At 35.1% G+C, this 19,018-nt stretch overlaps 2 protein-coding genes across 2 annotated transcripts; both read left to right on the top strand.

Moving 5' to 3' along the window:
• The first annotated feature begins 210 nt into the window (after positions 1 to 210).
• Positions 211 to 17,432, top strand: LOC120767664. Its single transcript, XM_040093837.1, is given in 8 exon segments — positions 211 to 316; positions 1,364 to 1,611; positions 14,082 to 14,212; positions 14,288 to 14,395; positions 14,474 to 14,638; positions 14,711 to 14,865; positions 15,065 to 16,298; positions 16,396 to 17,432. Coding segments are annotated over 7 exon segments (3,033 nt in total). The 5' UTR covers positions 211 to 316; positions 1,364 to 1,408.
• On the top strand, positions 17,433 to 18,689 carry LOC120767586 (the record flags this gene model as incomplete). The annotated part of the gene is made up of 2 exons (XM_040093733.1): positions 17,433 to 17,550; positions 17,612 to 18,689. Coding segments are annotated over 2 exons (471 nt in total), but the record flags the coding sequence as incomplete, so codon positions are not given.
• Positions 18,690 to 19,018: the final 329 nt, after the last annotated feature.

Below are 19,018 nucleotides of genomic sequence, written 5' to 3'. Positions count from 1 at the left end.
TTATGAAATACTTTATCCTTCAAATAATGAATACGGCTTATAATACCGGAAGTCAGAAATGTCGAAAATTCTTGTAAAATTTTAGTGTGGCAACGATGATTTGTAATTACTTTTGTGCAATAATTTAGCGTCCATTCATACGTATGACATTCGCCATTTTCTCATTTCGTTTTGAATGAAAAATATATGAAGAATTTACGTTGTCAATTTTGTGAGATTGTTAAAATAGGTGTCGGAATCGGAATCAGAAAATTGTAAACCAGAATGAGCAATGGACGTGTGCGTGCGCGCCGTAGTTCCATAATCTCATCATTGTGTGAGTGTGAAAATTATAATATTTAAGATGATTTTAGACAACAGAACAAAAAATAATTATCACAAAGATAAGTGGATCCGGAAGATAAACATTTACAAAAATACATATTTGAAAAGTTTTGGTATTGAAGTAAATAGTCGCGAAAATAATGGCATAAATATAATTTGTACATAATATAAAGTGGAAAATGGGAAATTGTGCCGTGACATAAACCTACATACATACCAAATATAAACGGAAGTGTGAAAATGCATCTGTATGATATTCTTGAATGTGGCTTGCTATCTTTGAGTATACATACTTTCATACATGTGTGTACATACTTATAAATATACCATTTGCACCCTATAAAGGAAAATTCAATAAATATTTGCACAACCAAATAGAACATATTTGGAAGTGATTGTAAAATATGAATATACATATATATATGTATATATATATTATTGAAGTGAAACCATTAAAAAACGAAATGACCATTTAAGTGTAGATCATGAAAAAAATAAGTGTGTACACGAAATAACGTCCGCAATTTTACTTAGTATTTTCTTTACATTCATATATTAATTCCTTTGTTTTAATCACCTTCTATTATAAAAAAAAAATCTGTTATTTCATAGTAATGTTATTAAGTGAAGTGAATTGCATGTGTAAGTTGACCTTTCTTTTTAGATTAAGCAGGAGCGAATACTGCACAAGTAACGAAAAGCACGCTACCTCCGGCCAAACGGCAGAACTTCCATTAACTTGTTCAATCAATTATAGCGAAACCAACAAAAATAAAATACTTTAATTCCAAAACAACATGCATATGTAGTTACATCAAATAAACCAAAGCAACATCAAACATATCCATCCGATTGCAATTCTAATAAAAATTAAGTCGTAAATAAATGCATACGAAGATAAAAATTTAATTATTTACGATAGAAAAATTCTATTATAATGCAAAATAGACGTACTTTTGTAAGTTATTAATCATATAATACAAATTTCTAACTTGCTACAAAGTTTAAAAGTATTATCCACTCTTTATAAAATAAGTAGTATTGCTAAAATTTCGGCACCACGTAAGCATTTGTTAAAGAAACAATGGATTGGGTTATTCATGATGAACTCGGCATCACTGTCGGTCATGTGGCCAGTGGAGCCGCAGCATCTGCTATGGTAATCGGCGGTGTTATACCTTACGTACCGCAATATTTGGAAATAAAGAAAACACAAGACGCAGACGGATTTTCGCTTCATGTTTGTCTTGCGCTTTTGATTGCAAATTCCTTAAGGATCTTTTTCTGGTAAGTTTAAAACTTCATTTCTATGAATATACATAAAATACAAATATATTTATTGATGAGGTGTTCATTGACTATTTAGAATAAAGCAATTTTCTAGTATTACCGTTTAACAATATATGTACTTATGGTCAAATAATCCACAAAATGTTGAACCAAATGATTAGGTAGCAGTAGTAAGTAATTTTTGTAAGACTGTAGAGCGCATGACAGGTAAATACCTATGCACGTGCCCATAGTTGTTGTAAATTACGATGCTGGAGTCCTCGCGCACTCCCTTTTGACTAGCATCCGAACTCGTTACATTTAGTAAGTGTGGTCAGTTTTTGACATAATTAGTATGACGTTCCCAAGGCTACATGAACAGAGCGTGCCCGAATTTGTACAACATAAGAAAACATGTTATGCTCTTATAAAATGATAACGACTACATATCTCTAAATTTGTTTACTGATAACTTTTTCACAAAATCATATTAAACTTATCTTAAGTAAATTAGGAATTTAACATACAAACATAGGCATATGTATGTATAAGCACAATAAAACAGGTATGACAGGTTCAATGCGAATTGTTAAGTGTATTTAGGAAATCCTGTTTGGTGAAGTATGAGTATTATGTACCCATATTGATAACACTCCCTTTTGCAGTGTATTTCTTCACTTGATACTTGCTAATTTAACATTTGAAATTCTTCTCACATTCACATTATCATGCTATGTACGGTTTGCTTTTGAAAACGATAGCTGAATATTAGAGGATATTTATTTCAATTACTTTACGCAAATAATTTTTCACTCTAAATATTTTAGTTATAGGCATTACATTTGAAATCCGAAAAATTACTATTTGAACGATTTTCGTTGAAAACAATAACGAAATCCACAGCTATAATCAGTTATAAAATATGGTGTTATAAAAGCGCGAACTGATAAAGCTTTACGCACCTCCAATTGTATCATTATCAATATACTATAATCTTATTTACTACGCATGTGTGAGAATGTGCATATTTGGGTTTAGTAAATATGTACTTTCGGGTGAAAAGCCTCAAAACCTAAATAGTATTTGAAGCTAAATACACCATCTTTATGTTTATGTTATCGCATTATGTTTTTCAACTCACACACATAAACCTGTCGCGAGCACCCAACATCTCACAAAATGAATGTATTGTAAACATTTCATTCTACATTTAATTTAGTAGGGGTTATCAAAGCAAAAAAATCGAGATCGTTTTCAAGGATCTTCTATTCGTTCAATAAATTATATTATTGAAACACTAGCCCGAATTCTCTCGCAAGGATGCCTTGAATATGAGTATGTACATACATACATATGTATGTAAATAGTTCGAATACGTTTCTGAAACCTTATCGTATTTTCCATCGACATGCAACACAATTATCTACATAGGTGTCTACTATATATTCACATCGTGTACATACGAACACATTAGCAGGCTAACGACAGTAAACAGAAAGAATACATTAATGCGCACACGTTAATACAAAATGCTTGCGGCGAAAGATAATCGACTGCTGAATCCCTCGCTTTATCGCACAGGTTGATGATCTCATGAGGTTCTGAAGCACAAGCACGACAAAGACGAGTTAGAGTTGCACAAACAATGTTATATGCATATTATTACATACAGGTATATATGTATGTATGTATGTTCATGTGTATGCATGAGTGCCTAAATGTTGATCATATAATATTTAATTTGGGCAAAAGTGTTGGTGTCAAAAACACTTCCGTCTATTGTTATAAGTAAAAGCTGATAGAAAAGTAATAAAAAATATGCAAAATAGAATGAATTTTGTGAATACATATGTAAGTATGTTTGCAATTATATATGGAACGATTAACCATATATACATACTTATGGATATGAATACAAACATACATATGTACATGTGTATAACAGGAAAAGTGATCTGTCTACGGAGCGCGCTATCGTTTCGTATAATATTATCTCAGGTTTTCACTTCCATATTATCACATAATTCACAGTAGCACTTAACTACGCATTCATTTTATATAAACGTCAATAAAACTGTCGAAAACAACAAAAAAAACTTTTATTGTTTGCTTCTATCATTTCATTAACATTTGTCTGCTTAATTACCCTATTTTCATCTATCATTTGTATTTATTCACATTTCGCTTTCCACACATAAATACATATCTACTTTTTTAGAAGGTAAATATACATATTTACATTCTGGATACTCATATTCTTGATTCAAACGATAACTATGTATCTGGCTCTTTTGATAAATGAAAATACCGTATTTTTTGATTTCTCTAGGAAAATCAATTGATCATATATGTAATTATGTACATACATATACATATATACTATATGTATATGTGTATTACAAAAAAGATCATTCGTATAATAACATTGTTTGCTCATTTCGATGAATTCAGCGGCCTTTATAACTATTAAGTCTGCCATTTTCTAGTTACTGCCCAGCAATATTTATCAAATAAAAATTGCATACACATTAAAATTATACTGACTCTTATCTGAAAACTTGTTGGTTTTTATTTCCACTGCCTGTCCTTAGATAGCAGACCAATGATAAGAAGCAAATTGCTTTTTATCAACTTCTAGCTGCCACTCTATGATCTCTATATTGTTATTTGTATTATATTGTAGTACATAAATTCATAAACAAAAGTGTCAAGTAAACTTAGATGACAGCGTTTGAACGAATTAAATGAATAGAAGTAATAACAAACAATATTGAATTAATATTTGCAATAAAATTAAACTCTATTACCATACTAAAACAATCGATGAAATACATACATACAAGATATTATACATACATACATACATACTTACATATGTATTTGTAGTCCGCAATTGAAAACAAGTCTCCTTCCTAAACTGATTTCAATATAATTTTCTGATCGAAGTTTAGCGACCATTAGCACAGAAGTCCGATACAAATCGATACTCAATTAATATAGTATAAGCAATTTATTTGCGTTAATAAAAGGTTATGAACATTAACAAATTTATCAGACGCCTTCTTACATACATACATACATACATGCACACATAAGTATATATAACATAACATAACATGGTGCATGCGTATGCGTAAAGCTGTTGACTAAAATCGCCGCAATTCTACCGTCTGCCAATCGGTCTATTGCCGCTAGCTGTTGTTGTTCCTAAGTAAGTGCTTACGAATATCTGTCGGCGCCCCAATAACGTCGGGCGACTGTCATTGCACTTGACCATGGCAGCTTGCAATTTCTATGACGAAAAGAAGCGTGGCCATTTAGCGATGACTCAGAAACCGGTCTCCACCACTCCTTGTTGTCAGTTAGTCAGCGCCAAACATGTTTCATATTAATCAACACACCATATTCGTCCAACTGAAGTTTGTGTCGGAAATCAGTGGCGCTGTCGCTATAAATATTTAGTGCGTTTACAAGCAGCATTGATGATTGACTATAAGCCAGTTTGAGTACATACATACTTGTACATACCTATATGTCGGAGAATTTTAGAATTGATATTTGCGTATTTTATATATGTATATATTTATATTTATACATATGTATTTCTCTAGGATTGTGAGTATTGTTATTGAACTACTCTACAGTTAGAGCCTCTTACAAAGCCAAAAGATTGGTATTTACACAAAAATCCATTTGCTCATTACTGGAATTTCATTTATTATTTAGATGTTATCTATTTTTATCAGCTTTTTTTAAAGGTAATTAAAATATGCATTTGTATTTGTGCTGACCTTTCTACAAGGTCAATCGCAAGGAGTCAGCTTTGAACAAATCATTTCTAAACATATTTCTTGCTTTTTTCCTTTTAAGCGATAAAATGGGAGTGCCTTGGTAGGCGCTACGTGGGCGAGGTTAATTTCTGTCATTGTGATTTCATTAAAAGTGTGCCAGCGGCTTACTTTTCTCTACCCGATGCGATTTTTCTAATGAAACAAGAAGGCCAGCAAATACTAAAACACGCAAAGATATGTTTGGACGGGTGTGTTTTATGCAATACTACTCGTTTTTTGCTTAAAAGTTCTATAAAAAACATAAAATATACATATTTGTATCAAAATATTGAATGAAACCTATTTGTGTCTATAAAATACACAATGCTGATAGAATGGCTTTAAAAGGCAAAGATATTCGAAATTTATATAATCATCGACATTTAAAATATGGTAACAACATCTTTCGTTTGGCCAAACGTGCATTGTATATAGAATATATGAATCTTGCATTTCCTTATAAATGTAATTACTAAATGCCAACAGATGTGGTTTTATCTGCGCTTTCAGATTTCATTGGGTTGTAGCGATAATGTAGTTGTATTAATAGAAAATCAGTAACAAATATATGTAATTATGACCATTTTTGGTTAGAAGAGCCAATGAGCTCATTTTTGCATAACAACAAAATGTATATTTTTAAAATCAGCTTTTCAACACAACACATCCAATTTCATAGCGCAACGCTAGAGAATTGAACAGAGGTCCAGTGATATGTTTATGCCATGTCCAAAGTTTGTATGGTTTTATTTTTGTGCTTTTACTTAATGCTGTAGTATTTTTTCGATTATTTTCATTGCTGTTTGTACGTTTTGTTTCCATTTCGCTGAATCGCGCATTTTCGCGTCCATAATTTGCAATGCCGCATCGATTTTCTCATGCCACATGAGCTGTCAAGTGTGGCGTGAACCTGTTACAAGCTCAGCGAAATTGCACACATTCTTACCGACACGGTTCGACCAGAGTTCACGTGGCTGGTGCTTCACGTTCCTACGCAGACTTACCTTTCCTTGACGTTGGATGTTATGTGTGTATTTCTTTTTAATTTTCATTTCGGTTACTTTAAAATGGTTTGTTGATTTGAGGGGTGAGTTGGGTTAGTGATAAAAACATCTTATTTCCAATTTCTCATACACATGGCATTCTATGTGCAGGTTACAGTGTACAGTGTAGGTTTAATTAATTAATGTTTAGTTCAATGCGTGCACTCTGTCCTCGTCCAGATTAAAATGTACGAAGGTAGTAAAGTTCTAAAAATTGGCAGGAGTGTGGCTTGAAATTTTGCAGTTACCAATATATTTCCACTACCTCGGTATCTGAAAGAAATTGGTATTTTCAGTTGCCGAGTGAATAGCATTCAAAGTTACTTTTTCCATCTGTTCAAAATGCGAAAATATGTTAGCCTTTTTATTTCACGAAAAATCCAAACTCCAACTTTTAGTAGAATCTATTTATGATACACATAATTACTATATTCCAAATATTAGCATTATTACCTAGTTTGGACTGCTATATGTGATAAGAATATTGATCGCATACCATTTTTATCAAAACCAAATGAACAATCGAAGTTCCATATAGCCAGGCTACAGTCGACGTCCCATTTTAGAAATTGATGATGACATATGTACTCACATTCACAGCTCATTTGTAATTGCTATGTGCTTGGAGCTTTTCACACGTACGTCCGATTCGAAATATTATGCCTCATTTATATTATAATTAGAAGAAAGAATAGCACGTAAGCTTCTATAACCACAATTTTATATTTTATAAATGTTTGCAGTTCTTAAACCAAGTGAAATTCTTCCCTTAGTAGTCACCATGAGCAATGCCAATCATAAACTTGGGGTTACATGAGATTATTAATTTAGCAATTAGTTTCGAGATTTTGCTCGTTTACTTGCTTTTACTTCTCAGAACAGTTAAATCAGATTTATTTTCTATTTTCATTGTTCATGAGAGGCGTCACTGAATTACATATTTGCGTACTCGTATTATAAAGAAATCATGAACTTATCTTGAAATATGTTAAAACCCACAAGTTAGCCGGTCAATCTCGTGTATCTGCTGGCGAAATGTTGATAAATATGACACTAATATCATATTCTTATGTATGTAACATTGTATATGTAAGGATCTCTATATAAAGAAAGAGCTTTTCGGAGGCATTTAAAGAAATTTATATTTCCATTATTTTAAATCCGAGATTTTGTCCGTTTACTTGTTTATATTTATTCAAATTCAAATTTATTTTCTGTTTTCATTGTTCATGAGAAGCGTCACTGAATTATTTGCGTATTATAAAGAAATCATGAAGTTTTCTTGAAATAAATATGTTAAAAACCACAAGTTAGCCGGTCAATCTCGTGTGTTTTATGTAAGTATATAACATACGAGGTGGAAATGGAATTGAACATCTCCAAAACATCGATTTATCGCATTTTGACCGAACATTTAGGCTTACGAAAGGTGTGTGCACGGTTTGTTCCGCACAAATTGACTGACGACCAAAAATTGCTTAGAATCCAACATTGGAAAGACGATTATTTGACGAAAAATCACATTTTAACGATTAACCACTCCCCGTATTCACCTGATATGACACCATGCGACTTCTTCCTTTTCGGAAAAATGCATTTGAACATGAAAGGAAAGCGTTATGCAGACGTAGAGGCCATTCAAAAGGCTCACACCGGCATACTGGCGGCCATACCGGCCAACGAGCTAAAACACTCGTTCGACATGCTTTTGGACCGTGCAAAAAGCTGTATTGAAGCAGAAGGAGACTATTTTGAATAAAATAAATTGATTTTGCCGAAAAACCCATTTGTTCTGTTTTTTATACACTGAACAGGGTATATTAAGTTTGTCAAGAAGTTTGTAACACCCAGAAGGAAGCGTCGGAGACCCTATAAAGTATATATATAAATGATCACAATGATGAGTCTGTATATACATATATATACGAACTAGTCCCTCAGTTTTTAAGATATCGTTTGAAATTTTGCAAACGTCATCTTCTCTTCAAGAAGCTGCTCATTTGTCGGAACTGCCGATATCGGACCACTATAACATATAGCTGACATACAAACTGAACGATCGGAATCAAGTTCTTGTTTGGAAAACTTTCACATTTGACAAAATATATTCACGAAATTTGGTTTAGATTATTTTCTAAGGCATCAATGTAATTTCCGAAGAAATTGTTCAGATCGGTTAACTATAGCATATAGCTGCCATACAAACTGAATGATCGGAATCAATGCTTGCATGGGAAACTTCCTCATTTGACGTGGTATCTTCACGAAATTTAACATGGATTACTGCTTCTATACAAACTGAACACATAGTTACTAAAATGAATGCACCTGTGAAGGGTATATTAGCTTCGGTGCAGCTGAAGTTAACGTTTTTTCTTGTTTTTTTTTTAAAGTCCTGTTTACTTTGAAACGCACCTTGTACCTATGTATGTATATGTAAGGATCTGTATTTATAGGGTATTCTTTTCGGAGGCATATAATGCCTTAGAGATATTTATATGTATTTCCATCAATCTAAATTGCAAACATAAATAGTACCAGTATTAGAGTCAATGGTGAACGGCACAGAAAAATAGGCACATCTTGCATTCCTCACGTCAATATCAAGCGTCTAAGTGCTGAATGGTTCCATCAGGCGCAAACAGCAGTCCAACGCATAAAACCATAAATTCATTGAGATTGACTTTTGATGACCGAATCATAAATATAAAATGCCAATTCTTCGGTCTTATGATATATGTTTATAGACCAGACGTCTGTGTTGATAATCTCAGTTTGGTTAGTTATTTGGAAAATTAGTCGTCATCTGAGTTTTACTATAAATAAAAGTCCTATACCTTTAAAAAAAACACCCTGTACATATGTATATGGAAATGTATGACATGCATCTGTACATATACAATGCACTCTCTTGCGTCACTCAACTCTATTCTTAACTTGCACCAGAATAATAAGTGATAAATAGCTGTATAATGTAGTAGATAATTCAGAAAAGAAAACCTCTGCAAAGTAATAAATCTGTGATAACAAGTGTATACATTAACGCTGGAGTACTAACAATGAATGGGCTGTTCAATATGGCTTTTCATCATTTTTACGTAAATTGTTGGACAATGCGATAGTTATCTCCCGGAAATACTCCGATAAGGACAAGCAGGGTGTGCACCAAACAATTCGAGACAAATTTCGTATAACCAAACGCAAGATTCATTTGTTTCTTTGTCTCAGATGAGAGATGCTCCAATGTTTGTAGTAAAATAAGCTGGAAAAAGAGTCTTGAAGAAGCGACAAATGAAGCAGTATAGATTTATCTATATCCTATATGATATGATGGATGATGAGACAAACCTCACATATTCCCACCCTCTTCCCACTATTCGCCACCTACCTATTCAGAGTTAAATGTACATCGTTACGCCACTTGCTTACCAAATGCCTTAGTTTACTGTGGAATGCTTGTACATGAACCGATTATAGTACGTGGATGAAACCTAAAGCTTTGCTGATTAATACTTAAAATTCCTAGCCGCAATTAATGTGGATTCTCTCTTTCTGTGTTGGTGTGCACTTAGGTAAACAATACTATGTGAGTGCACCAAAGAGCGCCGCTGCTAATCCACCATTCGCAAAGCGCTCTACAATAAATAGCTGCATTCAGTTCAGTTCCAAAGCATTGCTTAAGTTGCAATTTATGTGTGCATGTATTTGTAGCATTTTACCACATTCATCTAGCGGCGAGCTCATCATGCAAAACTCATTCACGAACGTCGAATAAATATATTGTATGTGAAAGAACGCACGAATCCTCTACATGAAGCGGATAAATTGTAATGTGTGCTTGAAACATATAAAATTCTAAATAACCAATAGGCACTAATAATGTAGAGCGAGTGTGATGCCAACGCACGACGATTTTGGCACAGATATACGTACTTGAAAATACGCTATAAGTTTGTTTGTAGCGTTGACTGACGTTGCGTACTTGGTCTTGCGGTATGGAAGCGGATAATGTAACACATAAATTCCATTGTCGGCATTCGTGTGGGCATAGGTTGGTTTTTGACGACATTCCACGTGAATACTTCTCATCATCACCTTCAAGAGAGCAAGAGAAAACCCCTTGAAACTCGTCGATACAAATGAACAAAATTTAGGCGAAACTGTAGTAATTTAATGGAATTGTGTGTGTGTATGTTTGCATATGTTGCTTTCAACTCAAACTAAGATTTACAGTTAGTTAAATATATCTCTCGAATACGCTTTCGCTTTGTTAAAATTAGTTATGCTATTTATGTGCCTGCTTGTGGGCGCAAGTGCCAGTTTTCTCAAGTGTAAGCGCCATGGGAGCGGCCCCATGCGTGGGCGCCTCAGGAAACAACCTTGTAAACGACAACGGCGCATTCACACAAATATTGAATAACAAAGCCGCTATTTATGTGGCATCTCAGTGCATTAGCATTACCACAAACCACAGGAGGTATTCTCACCTCCCATATTCGCGTAAGAGCGTAAGATATCCTGTTGAGATTGATGTACACAGCTTTCTGGATTTATTTCCATGCAACAGCCTCGAGTATTTAAATGACGCTTATTGTTATGTGCTTAAGAAAGAATTCCGTTTCATAACTTTTTTGCATTAATTACCCCCCAAAGTCACTAAAAATGTCTTGATTGTTAAAATATTGCACTAAAAAGGCATACTTATAAGGGCTATAAATTAATAACGAAGGAGCTTTACCCTCGTGCTGTGCATACTCAAGTTGCGGAATTACAAACAAAAATGTTCTGATTAGGTAGAAAAACTAGTGAGAAAGTGGCGAAATTGACTTTTGCTTCTGGTTTTTCAGTGTCTGCAGATTAATAGCTGCTATAATTAGACTACAATGATAATACTCACAATTTCAGTGAGCATACACTCGGTTGTAAGGCAACTTGTTTATGGACAATGAAGCTGTTCCAAATTGTTATTACCTACATTAACGAATGTGTGAATGTACATATGCAATTTTTAGCCTCCATACAAGCTCAAAGTCGTAGCATCACAAAGTCGCCTGTAATTAATTTTAAACTAATGTAAGTACGTAAAGTTATCGTGCAAAAACATAAACACGAAGAATTCTAAGAATTTTCCTATCAATTTTAAATTTTGTAATTGAGTATACATATGTATGTTTATACTCCATTGTAGGCAATTTTTCACAAGACCCTTGGATACCCGATAATTTCGAAGTAATTTCCAACGGTTACACTAATATGTTTATTGTGTCGAAGATGGACCACATGCCGAGTTGTACCGGGTTTAAATGCCAATTTATCTGATATGCCCGAGATATGGGAATTTTTAACTGAAGTTATCGGTTGCGCGCATGAACGAACATGGCTTAACATGTAATTTAATTCATGTTTTTATATCGCGCCTCATCCTTATTTCTGTGTTCAAATCATTTTATTTGACTCAAACGCGCTCCCATAAACGCAGATGTATATCTTACATAAGTATGTAAATATATGTATGTATATTTGTACATTGTCAGTCGTACACATAATACTAGTGCGCGCATAGCCTATTTTTACATTTATTTGCATCTATCGATTTTCTGTGTACAAGACCTCACCTAACGGCTCGGATATACAAATATACTTTGTGCTGCAAGCCGTATAGACATTTTATCCGGTTTAGAAGCGAACGTCTAATGTTTCGCACAACCACATGGTGTTGAACGTGCTATTTCAGTAAGCATTTGCCTTGCTTGTGAAAGTGGAAGTATCGCGGAGGGCAGCTTACTATATATTTTCAACCTGGATCTGCGCTTCAGCCAAGACCAACAAATTTGCTAACAAACAAACCGTACTCATGCTGACAAATATACTTTACCAGCATAATTCACGACTCATTACGAACATGCATTTCAAGACTTAAAGCGATATATCCTGATTTACAACTGAAAATGTGCATAAAAACGTCGAGGGCAATCCTTAACGCCAGCCAACACCGTCGCTGCTGTGTTGGCATATATTTTTAGGCGCGCTCTTTAAGGGGTGCAAATGTTGCGCTGGAATGCGGCAACTGACGTTTTGACCCAGTTTACTTATTCTACCGTATCGCTCTCGCTGGTACACTTTACATAGGAGTATTATTATTGCATCGTTCTACAAAGCCACACTATACATAAAAAAAACACACATTCATACATATGTATGCATATATAGCTGTGTGTAACAGTATTTTGCCTGAGTCTCCACACTTTTGCTTTTGCGCCAAACTAGGCTGTCTCACTTCATATTGCTGCTAATATTGCCGTCCAACAGTTTTATGCTCGCGACGCGGGTAAAAAACCCGAAAATCTCCGTTTCAGACATGAAAAGGATTCATAAGAATTCGTCTTTGGAAGTCACCGGTATGTGGAGGTAATAATTCCTCTTGTATATATGTATAATTATATATGCCCTTGCATTGGTGTAAATACAATCACTTCTATTTCCGTTTGTCTGCGCTTCCGTTTTTCAATTTGCTGATAACCCTTTCACATGACTTATCATTTCAAACGGCTACACAAAAGCATGTTTTTTTAATAAATAACATAAAGCCGTCTTATCAGGCATATAGACACATATAGACACATATATAACCTACACCCATAGACAACAGAATAATGTTATAACAGCTTTTCTGCCATCATAATAAATAGCTTTAACTAAGCAAAGAGTGTATTTTACTCAATATTTGCTTTAATTATATGTATGTATGTACATATGTATTTGACCATGTCATAATGATAAAATAGGAAGCCGACATTTAATTAAATCTTGATTAACCATCGTCTCAGTACTTTGGTGTGTTAAAAGCTGCCTTACAGAAACAGGCGGTCGCGAGTGTTGGTGATCTATCGAGATAAGGAAGAGATAATATTATTCATAAATATCTAACATTATTTTGTACTATGTATACAAAAATCGAAAGATCAAATGATTTCCTCGTTGTCAAAAATGCACCTAAATGCCGGCAAACAATCCTGAAATATTATAATCAAAGCTAAGTGATGCCTTCTACGATCAAGTGGGGGACTTTATAAAAATATAAGATTCCCAAACATTGCCATTGGGTCCCCAAACGCGACGTATGTATATAACATGCGTGTGGGGGTCCCTTGAAACCACACATTTCTAAAATGCTAAAGACGAAAGAGCGATTGCTTATATAAATCGAAACAAGTTTAGAAATAAATTATTAACATTTTGTGATGTTAAACAAAAGTTATTTTAATTAGACGTGTGTTCTGCGAATAAAAAAATGCTTGCAGCAGGTCTCTCTTGTGCACGCAACCATTCACACATTACGACATAGCTACCTCACGTGGCTTAATACATACATACATTTGTACACATTTATTACGTATGTATGCACATTAGTATTTGGTACGCATAGTTACTTGTATAAGGTAAAATAGCAAAGTTACCGCATAAAGCAAAACAAATTTATTCCTTTCCAAATTGCTGTAGCCGATTGTACTTTAACTGCCTTATATACATACATACATATGTATGCCTGTTAGAATAGTATATATGTATATATAAAAGATTTTATAAATAAAAAAAATTTGTTGTTCGGTTGCAGGTTTTCTAAGCAATATGAGCTTCCGCTTCTTGTTCAAAGTGTTGTGATGAACATAACCATGTTCCTTATGATCCATCTATGCGTTAAAGTGAAAAGAATGAATGCTTCAAATAGGGAACTTACTTTTTCGGGTAAGTGCACTATGAGCTGGCCATATTGAATATGGCAACAAGTAACGTTCGAACTAATAATGAATTATTTCACAGCCGATGATCTGCGTCTACCAAAAGTAACGACCGACACTGACACTGCAGGTTCAGTTTCCACAGATGCCGGCGTTTTGAAACGTGCTCGCTCGAGGCACTATTTAAACGGTAAGTACGCACCTGCGTATGTATGCCTATCAACTAAAATTTAACTTCAAAGCATATTGTCCAAAATAATCATTTCAGATCTCGACTACAAATATTTTTGGAATTGGAGCGATTTTCAATCGTATTTAGACTTTATGCTCGTTGTTTGGGCAATCGGGGCAGCTATCACATATCTAATGTTATCAATTACGTGGTTTATGGAGGCAGTTGGCTTTTGTGCCGTTTTCACAGAGGCTATGTTAGGTGAGTATATGCAAACCCACAGTAAATTATCAGTTATAAAAATGTAACGAATATTGAAATTTATTTACGTAGGAGCGCCACAATTTCTACGAAACTTTAAGAATAAATCAACTTATGGAATGAGCATCCAAATGGTCATCATGTGGACGCTAGGTGATATGTTTAAGACTGGCTATTTTATTGTTAGGGAATCTCCAACACAATTTTGGATTTGTGGCACACTTCAGGTGAGTGAACAAATAGTATTATTCGATTATGTTTATCCACAGTTTAATTGGAATTATTTTTTCTTTAAAAATATGTCATTATTATTACATCTTTTGGCCTTCATACTCATTTAACTTTTTTTGTTTTTGTTTTTAAGTATATTTTTGAATAACCACAAACCAATTCTAATTGTTTTTGTATTTCTAATTGTTATTGTAGGTTAGCTTAGATATTGCAATTCTTCTGCAAGTGTGGTTCTATAGGAAGAATACCAAGGCACGAGATATGCGTCGCGGAGATTAGCAGTTTGCCCCCGAAGAACAACCGCAACAAACACAAAACAATCCACATGATATTCACACTCAAACCAATACCACGGACATCAACCAATCTCTCGCTATAAGCCCTACAAGTAGCGGGGATGATCATCTACTGACCGCAAATGCCGATAATGAACATTTTAACGACTATGGAAATACCGCATATAAAAAATATCATGATAACAGAGCCTTCCAATATCACCATAATAATAATACACTTTCGAAAATAAAAGGGTTATCCAATGTCATGCCAACTGACGAAAACTACGCATTAGATGCCGTGGTAATTGTCAAAAATTCCAATGGCATACTGAGAAACTCATCCAGTCGATCGAGATCTGATTTTCCAATTGATATGGGGTCGGTGACCGTGGAAGCTGATGGCAGAGCACGTCGCAGATGTCGGTGTCAACACAATGATGTAGTGCGGCAGCGTCATAACGCTACACAAACACCAGGCTCTATAGTAAACTGCAGTCAATTGATAAATTGTCACAGTCATAGCGCATCAATTAATTGTTGTGGAAATAGAAAATCTACTGACTGTTGCAGCCTAATAAGTGGTGATTTAAAATCCGGTGAAATGACTTCTCACTGCCACATCACACATCATTGTCACCATTATTCCCCGGGTAGTGGTAGAGGCGGAGAGAAACGCAGCAATAAGCCATGTGGGTGTAATAATCGAATAAAAAATCGACATCATCATTCTCACCATCATAGGCACCGGCATCACCGCTATCGTTACTTGCAATCGGAATATCAGCAACAGGATAAACCCATCCACCAACTTCCAGGTTATAACAGTAAGTCTTCCTTTGATTCCAGTGATGATCTACAACAATCTGGCCTTGAAAATCCGCAAGAACGTTTGCAAGAGATTGCAATTGAAATTGATGCAGCCACATTGACTGAAGATAACACAAGCACTGCCACCTCAAATTTTGCGTATAAAATGGCGAAGGCTAACATAGCGCCGATAATAATGGCGCCAATACACGATAACGATGAGGATGACAAGAAACAACGGAGAAAATATCATGGTCATCGAAGTGATTCCATGAACTCAAGCAGTACTGGGGAAACTGATGAATTGTCTCATAGAATTTCCGGTGTGAAACATAAGAAGACGGGTAAGTCATAATATGGCCTTTATCCATCATATCATTCTGAATTAATTCAAAACAAGAGAATATCATATGAACTATATACATATACATTGTTTTTCAGATTGTGATAACACTCCAATTTGGGCTGAATCTAATATCGATAGACATGCAGCTACTGTTATACCACACTTATCATGCTGTAAGGACTCTCAGTGTCGGGCCAAGAGTAGAGAGGCCAACAAACTCGACGCGGCGCATAACGAATGTGTTAGAATTCAGCGCAAACAATTCAAGGCGAGTGGAGCAGAAGAATGTTGCAGCACTTGTTCACATTGTTCAGATTGTTCCTGCCAGAATGCAGATGCCACTAGTTGCAGTAGTTTTGATGAATTGGATGCAGACGACCATGATGAGGAACGACGGATCGCACCCCATGAACTAGTGGTCTCAGCAGAATGTCATCGCTGCAATTTTCACCACGCATCTACAACGTCAACTGGAGATGAAGCAGAAGAGGAGGACGGTGGTGCAGAAGATAAATTGACCGCAAAAATTACCAAGCATGCGGAGCGATCCATGCAGGATAACAACGCTACAGACAGTTCTGCGCATACGAGTCGAAGAAGCAGTGCAAGTTATTGCTCCTGTCATTCAAATAGTTGTTATTGTTGTGAATGTAATTGCGCAGCTGTTGTTGAGGATGACGGCGACTCAACAACTGGTCAGATGCTTACCGCGAGGGACCATCCCTCCACAGCCTTAACATCGGCTACCGAATTTGATGCAGAACACTCAAGTACACTGACACCATTAACAAATGCTTCATCCGCTGTGTCAACGCCTGGTGCGGAAGACGCTGATGTAACCCTACGCAGTTTGACCAATACTTTAGCCGATGACATTTGCTCCTCTCCGAGCCAATCTGCAGAGTATTTCTCACTCTCTTCCAACAATCAGCATAGCCATTTTTCTCCTACAGAAACACCTACTCATAGAGCAATAAAGACACCAAGCGAAATCAACACAGCCGAAACTTTATCTAAATGTAATTTAGATAAATCGGTTGATTCAGGAGAGCTTGGTAAAAAACCATGCAAACACTACACCAAACATCATCGTCATAAACGCCCGACTTCTCCTCTGGACTGCTATTTATGACGAAGTGTTTCGCTGGTCGCGTGGCCAGCGATCGATGTGAACTCGCTCCTTCAGCAGACTATAAGAAAGACGGCCGTTCTACACGAACCTCCAACAGCGCGGCCAACAGAAACACAAGGTAAGTAAAAATTTATACACTCAATAGACGTTTTTCATTAACGATTATACACATTTTGCAGGGTCGGATTTACAACACCGAAAGGGTACAAGACATGGAAGTAATGATAGTTCCTCGGCCACGTTGACCCCATCAATTACAACAATTATCAAATACCCACCAATGAACAGTGCAGCTGGTAGTTCCACAGCTTCAGCCACACCACAGCAGATATCATTGCAATCGCTAAACGCTGTCTCAACTGTCACGGCCATTTGTGGCAGTAACGGCGCCTCTGTGGTAACTACCGCATCAGCACCCAGTAGTGGTCGAGTGAAGCGAACTTCCAAATTTTCACCTGCTTCTACAGAGGCATTCAACTGTGACCCTATACTCTTTGGTCAGGAACGCAGAACAACCGAAATTATCTTATAGCCATGTGGCAAGAATGGGGGATACAAACCAAGAACTAATGCCTAGAGTGCCATACTTATCTGAAGTTTCGCGGTCTGAAAATATTATGCCTCGGCTGACTCTATTTAAATACGACCATGTTATACATCTCGTAGTTTAATGACGATTATCTATTAGTTTCTTTTTGCAAGCTTGCTAGTCACTGTTTTGAAATATTTAATTGGGCTGATCACTTTGTTGTTCAAACATGATTATCATATAAATCCGAATTTTTTTTAATACTTTACAATGCCTATACAGAACGGAAGATTTGAAAAAAAGGTAAATTCTGAAATTCGGCATTCTGTGCGATCATCTAAAACTTGATCTTTTACACACTTTATCCATACATTTATTTGATATTGGCGTGAACATTCGTGGTATTGACATAGAGAATATATAGAAATATCAAAATTACCATACTCTTTTTTACAGGTATTTAAGACTTGAATGAGTGTAGGAAAGTTTACGTTTTCCTCATTTTATTGTGTGAACTGGACTCTTGTTTCTAGAGTTTATGAAACTAGACAAATTTCGTTGTTTCTCGGGGGTTCAACTGTAATTTATTTAAATTAAGTAACTATGTATTTGTAAATTAATGTAAAATATATTTAGAATGTATGAAAATAGCTCTTTTTATAAAATTTAGTTTTAGATTTAAAATAAGTGTTATACATTCTAATAAAAATTTACAACTTACATTGAAATATTTTTTTCCTTATTTGAAGCATTAAAATGTATGTTTAATTTTGAGGATTAAGATAAATTCGTATACATATGTACATACGCCCTTAATAAGTTAGCATGGCAAACATTTTTATTTTGAAATCAGTTATCGAAATATTACAGCTAATTTTTGAATTAGGTAAACTGAAGAGTGTACTATATTTACGCAAGTTACATTATTATAAAACTTTTTATGACTTTCTCATCATGAATATTTTTTTTTAATGTAGAAGTATATCTGCGAATAATTTTAGAGAAAGATGATATTTACATAAAGTAGCACTATGTATATTTAGTTCAATTTTTTAGG

This window comes from Bactrocera tryoni, chromosome 2 (genome assembly GCF_016617805.1).
Source record: "Bactrocera tryoni isolate S06 chromosome 2, CSIRO_BtryS06_freeze2, whole genome shotgun sequence".
NCBI classification, from domain to species: domain Eukaryota; kingdom Metazoa; phylum Arthropoda; class Insecta; order Diptera; family Tephritidae; genus Bactrocera; species Bactrocera tryoni.
Note: the sequence above shows the minus strand (reverse complement) of the source record. Positions and strands in the feature narration are given on the sequence as shown.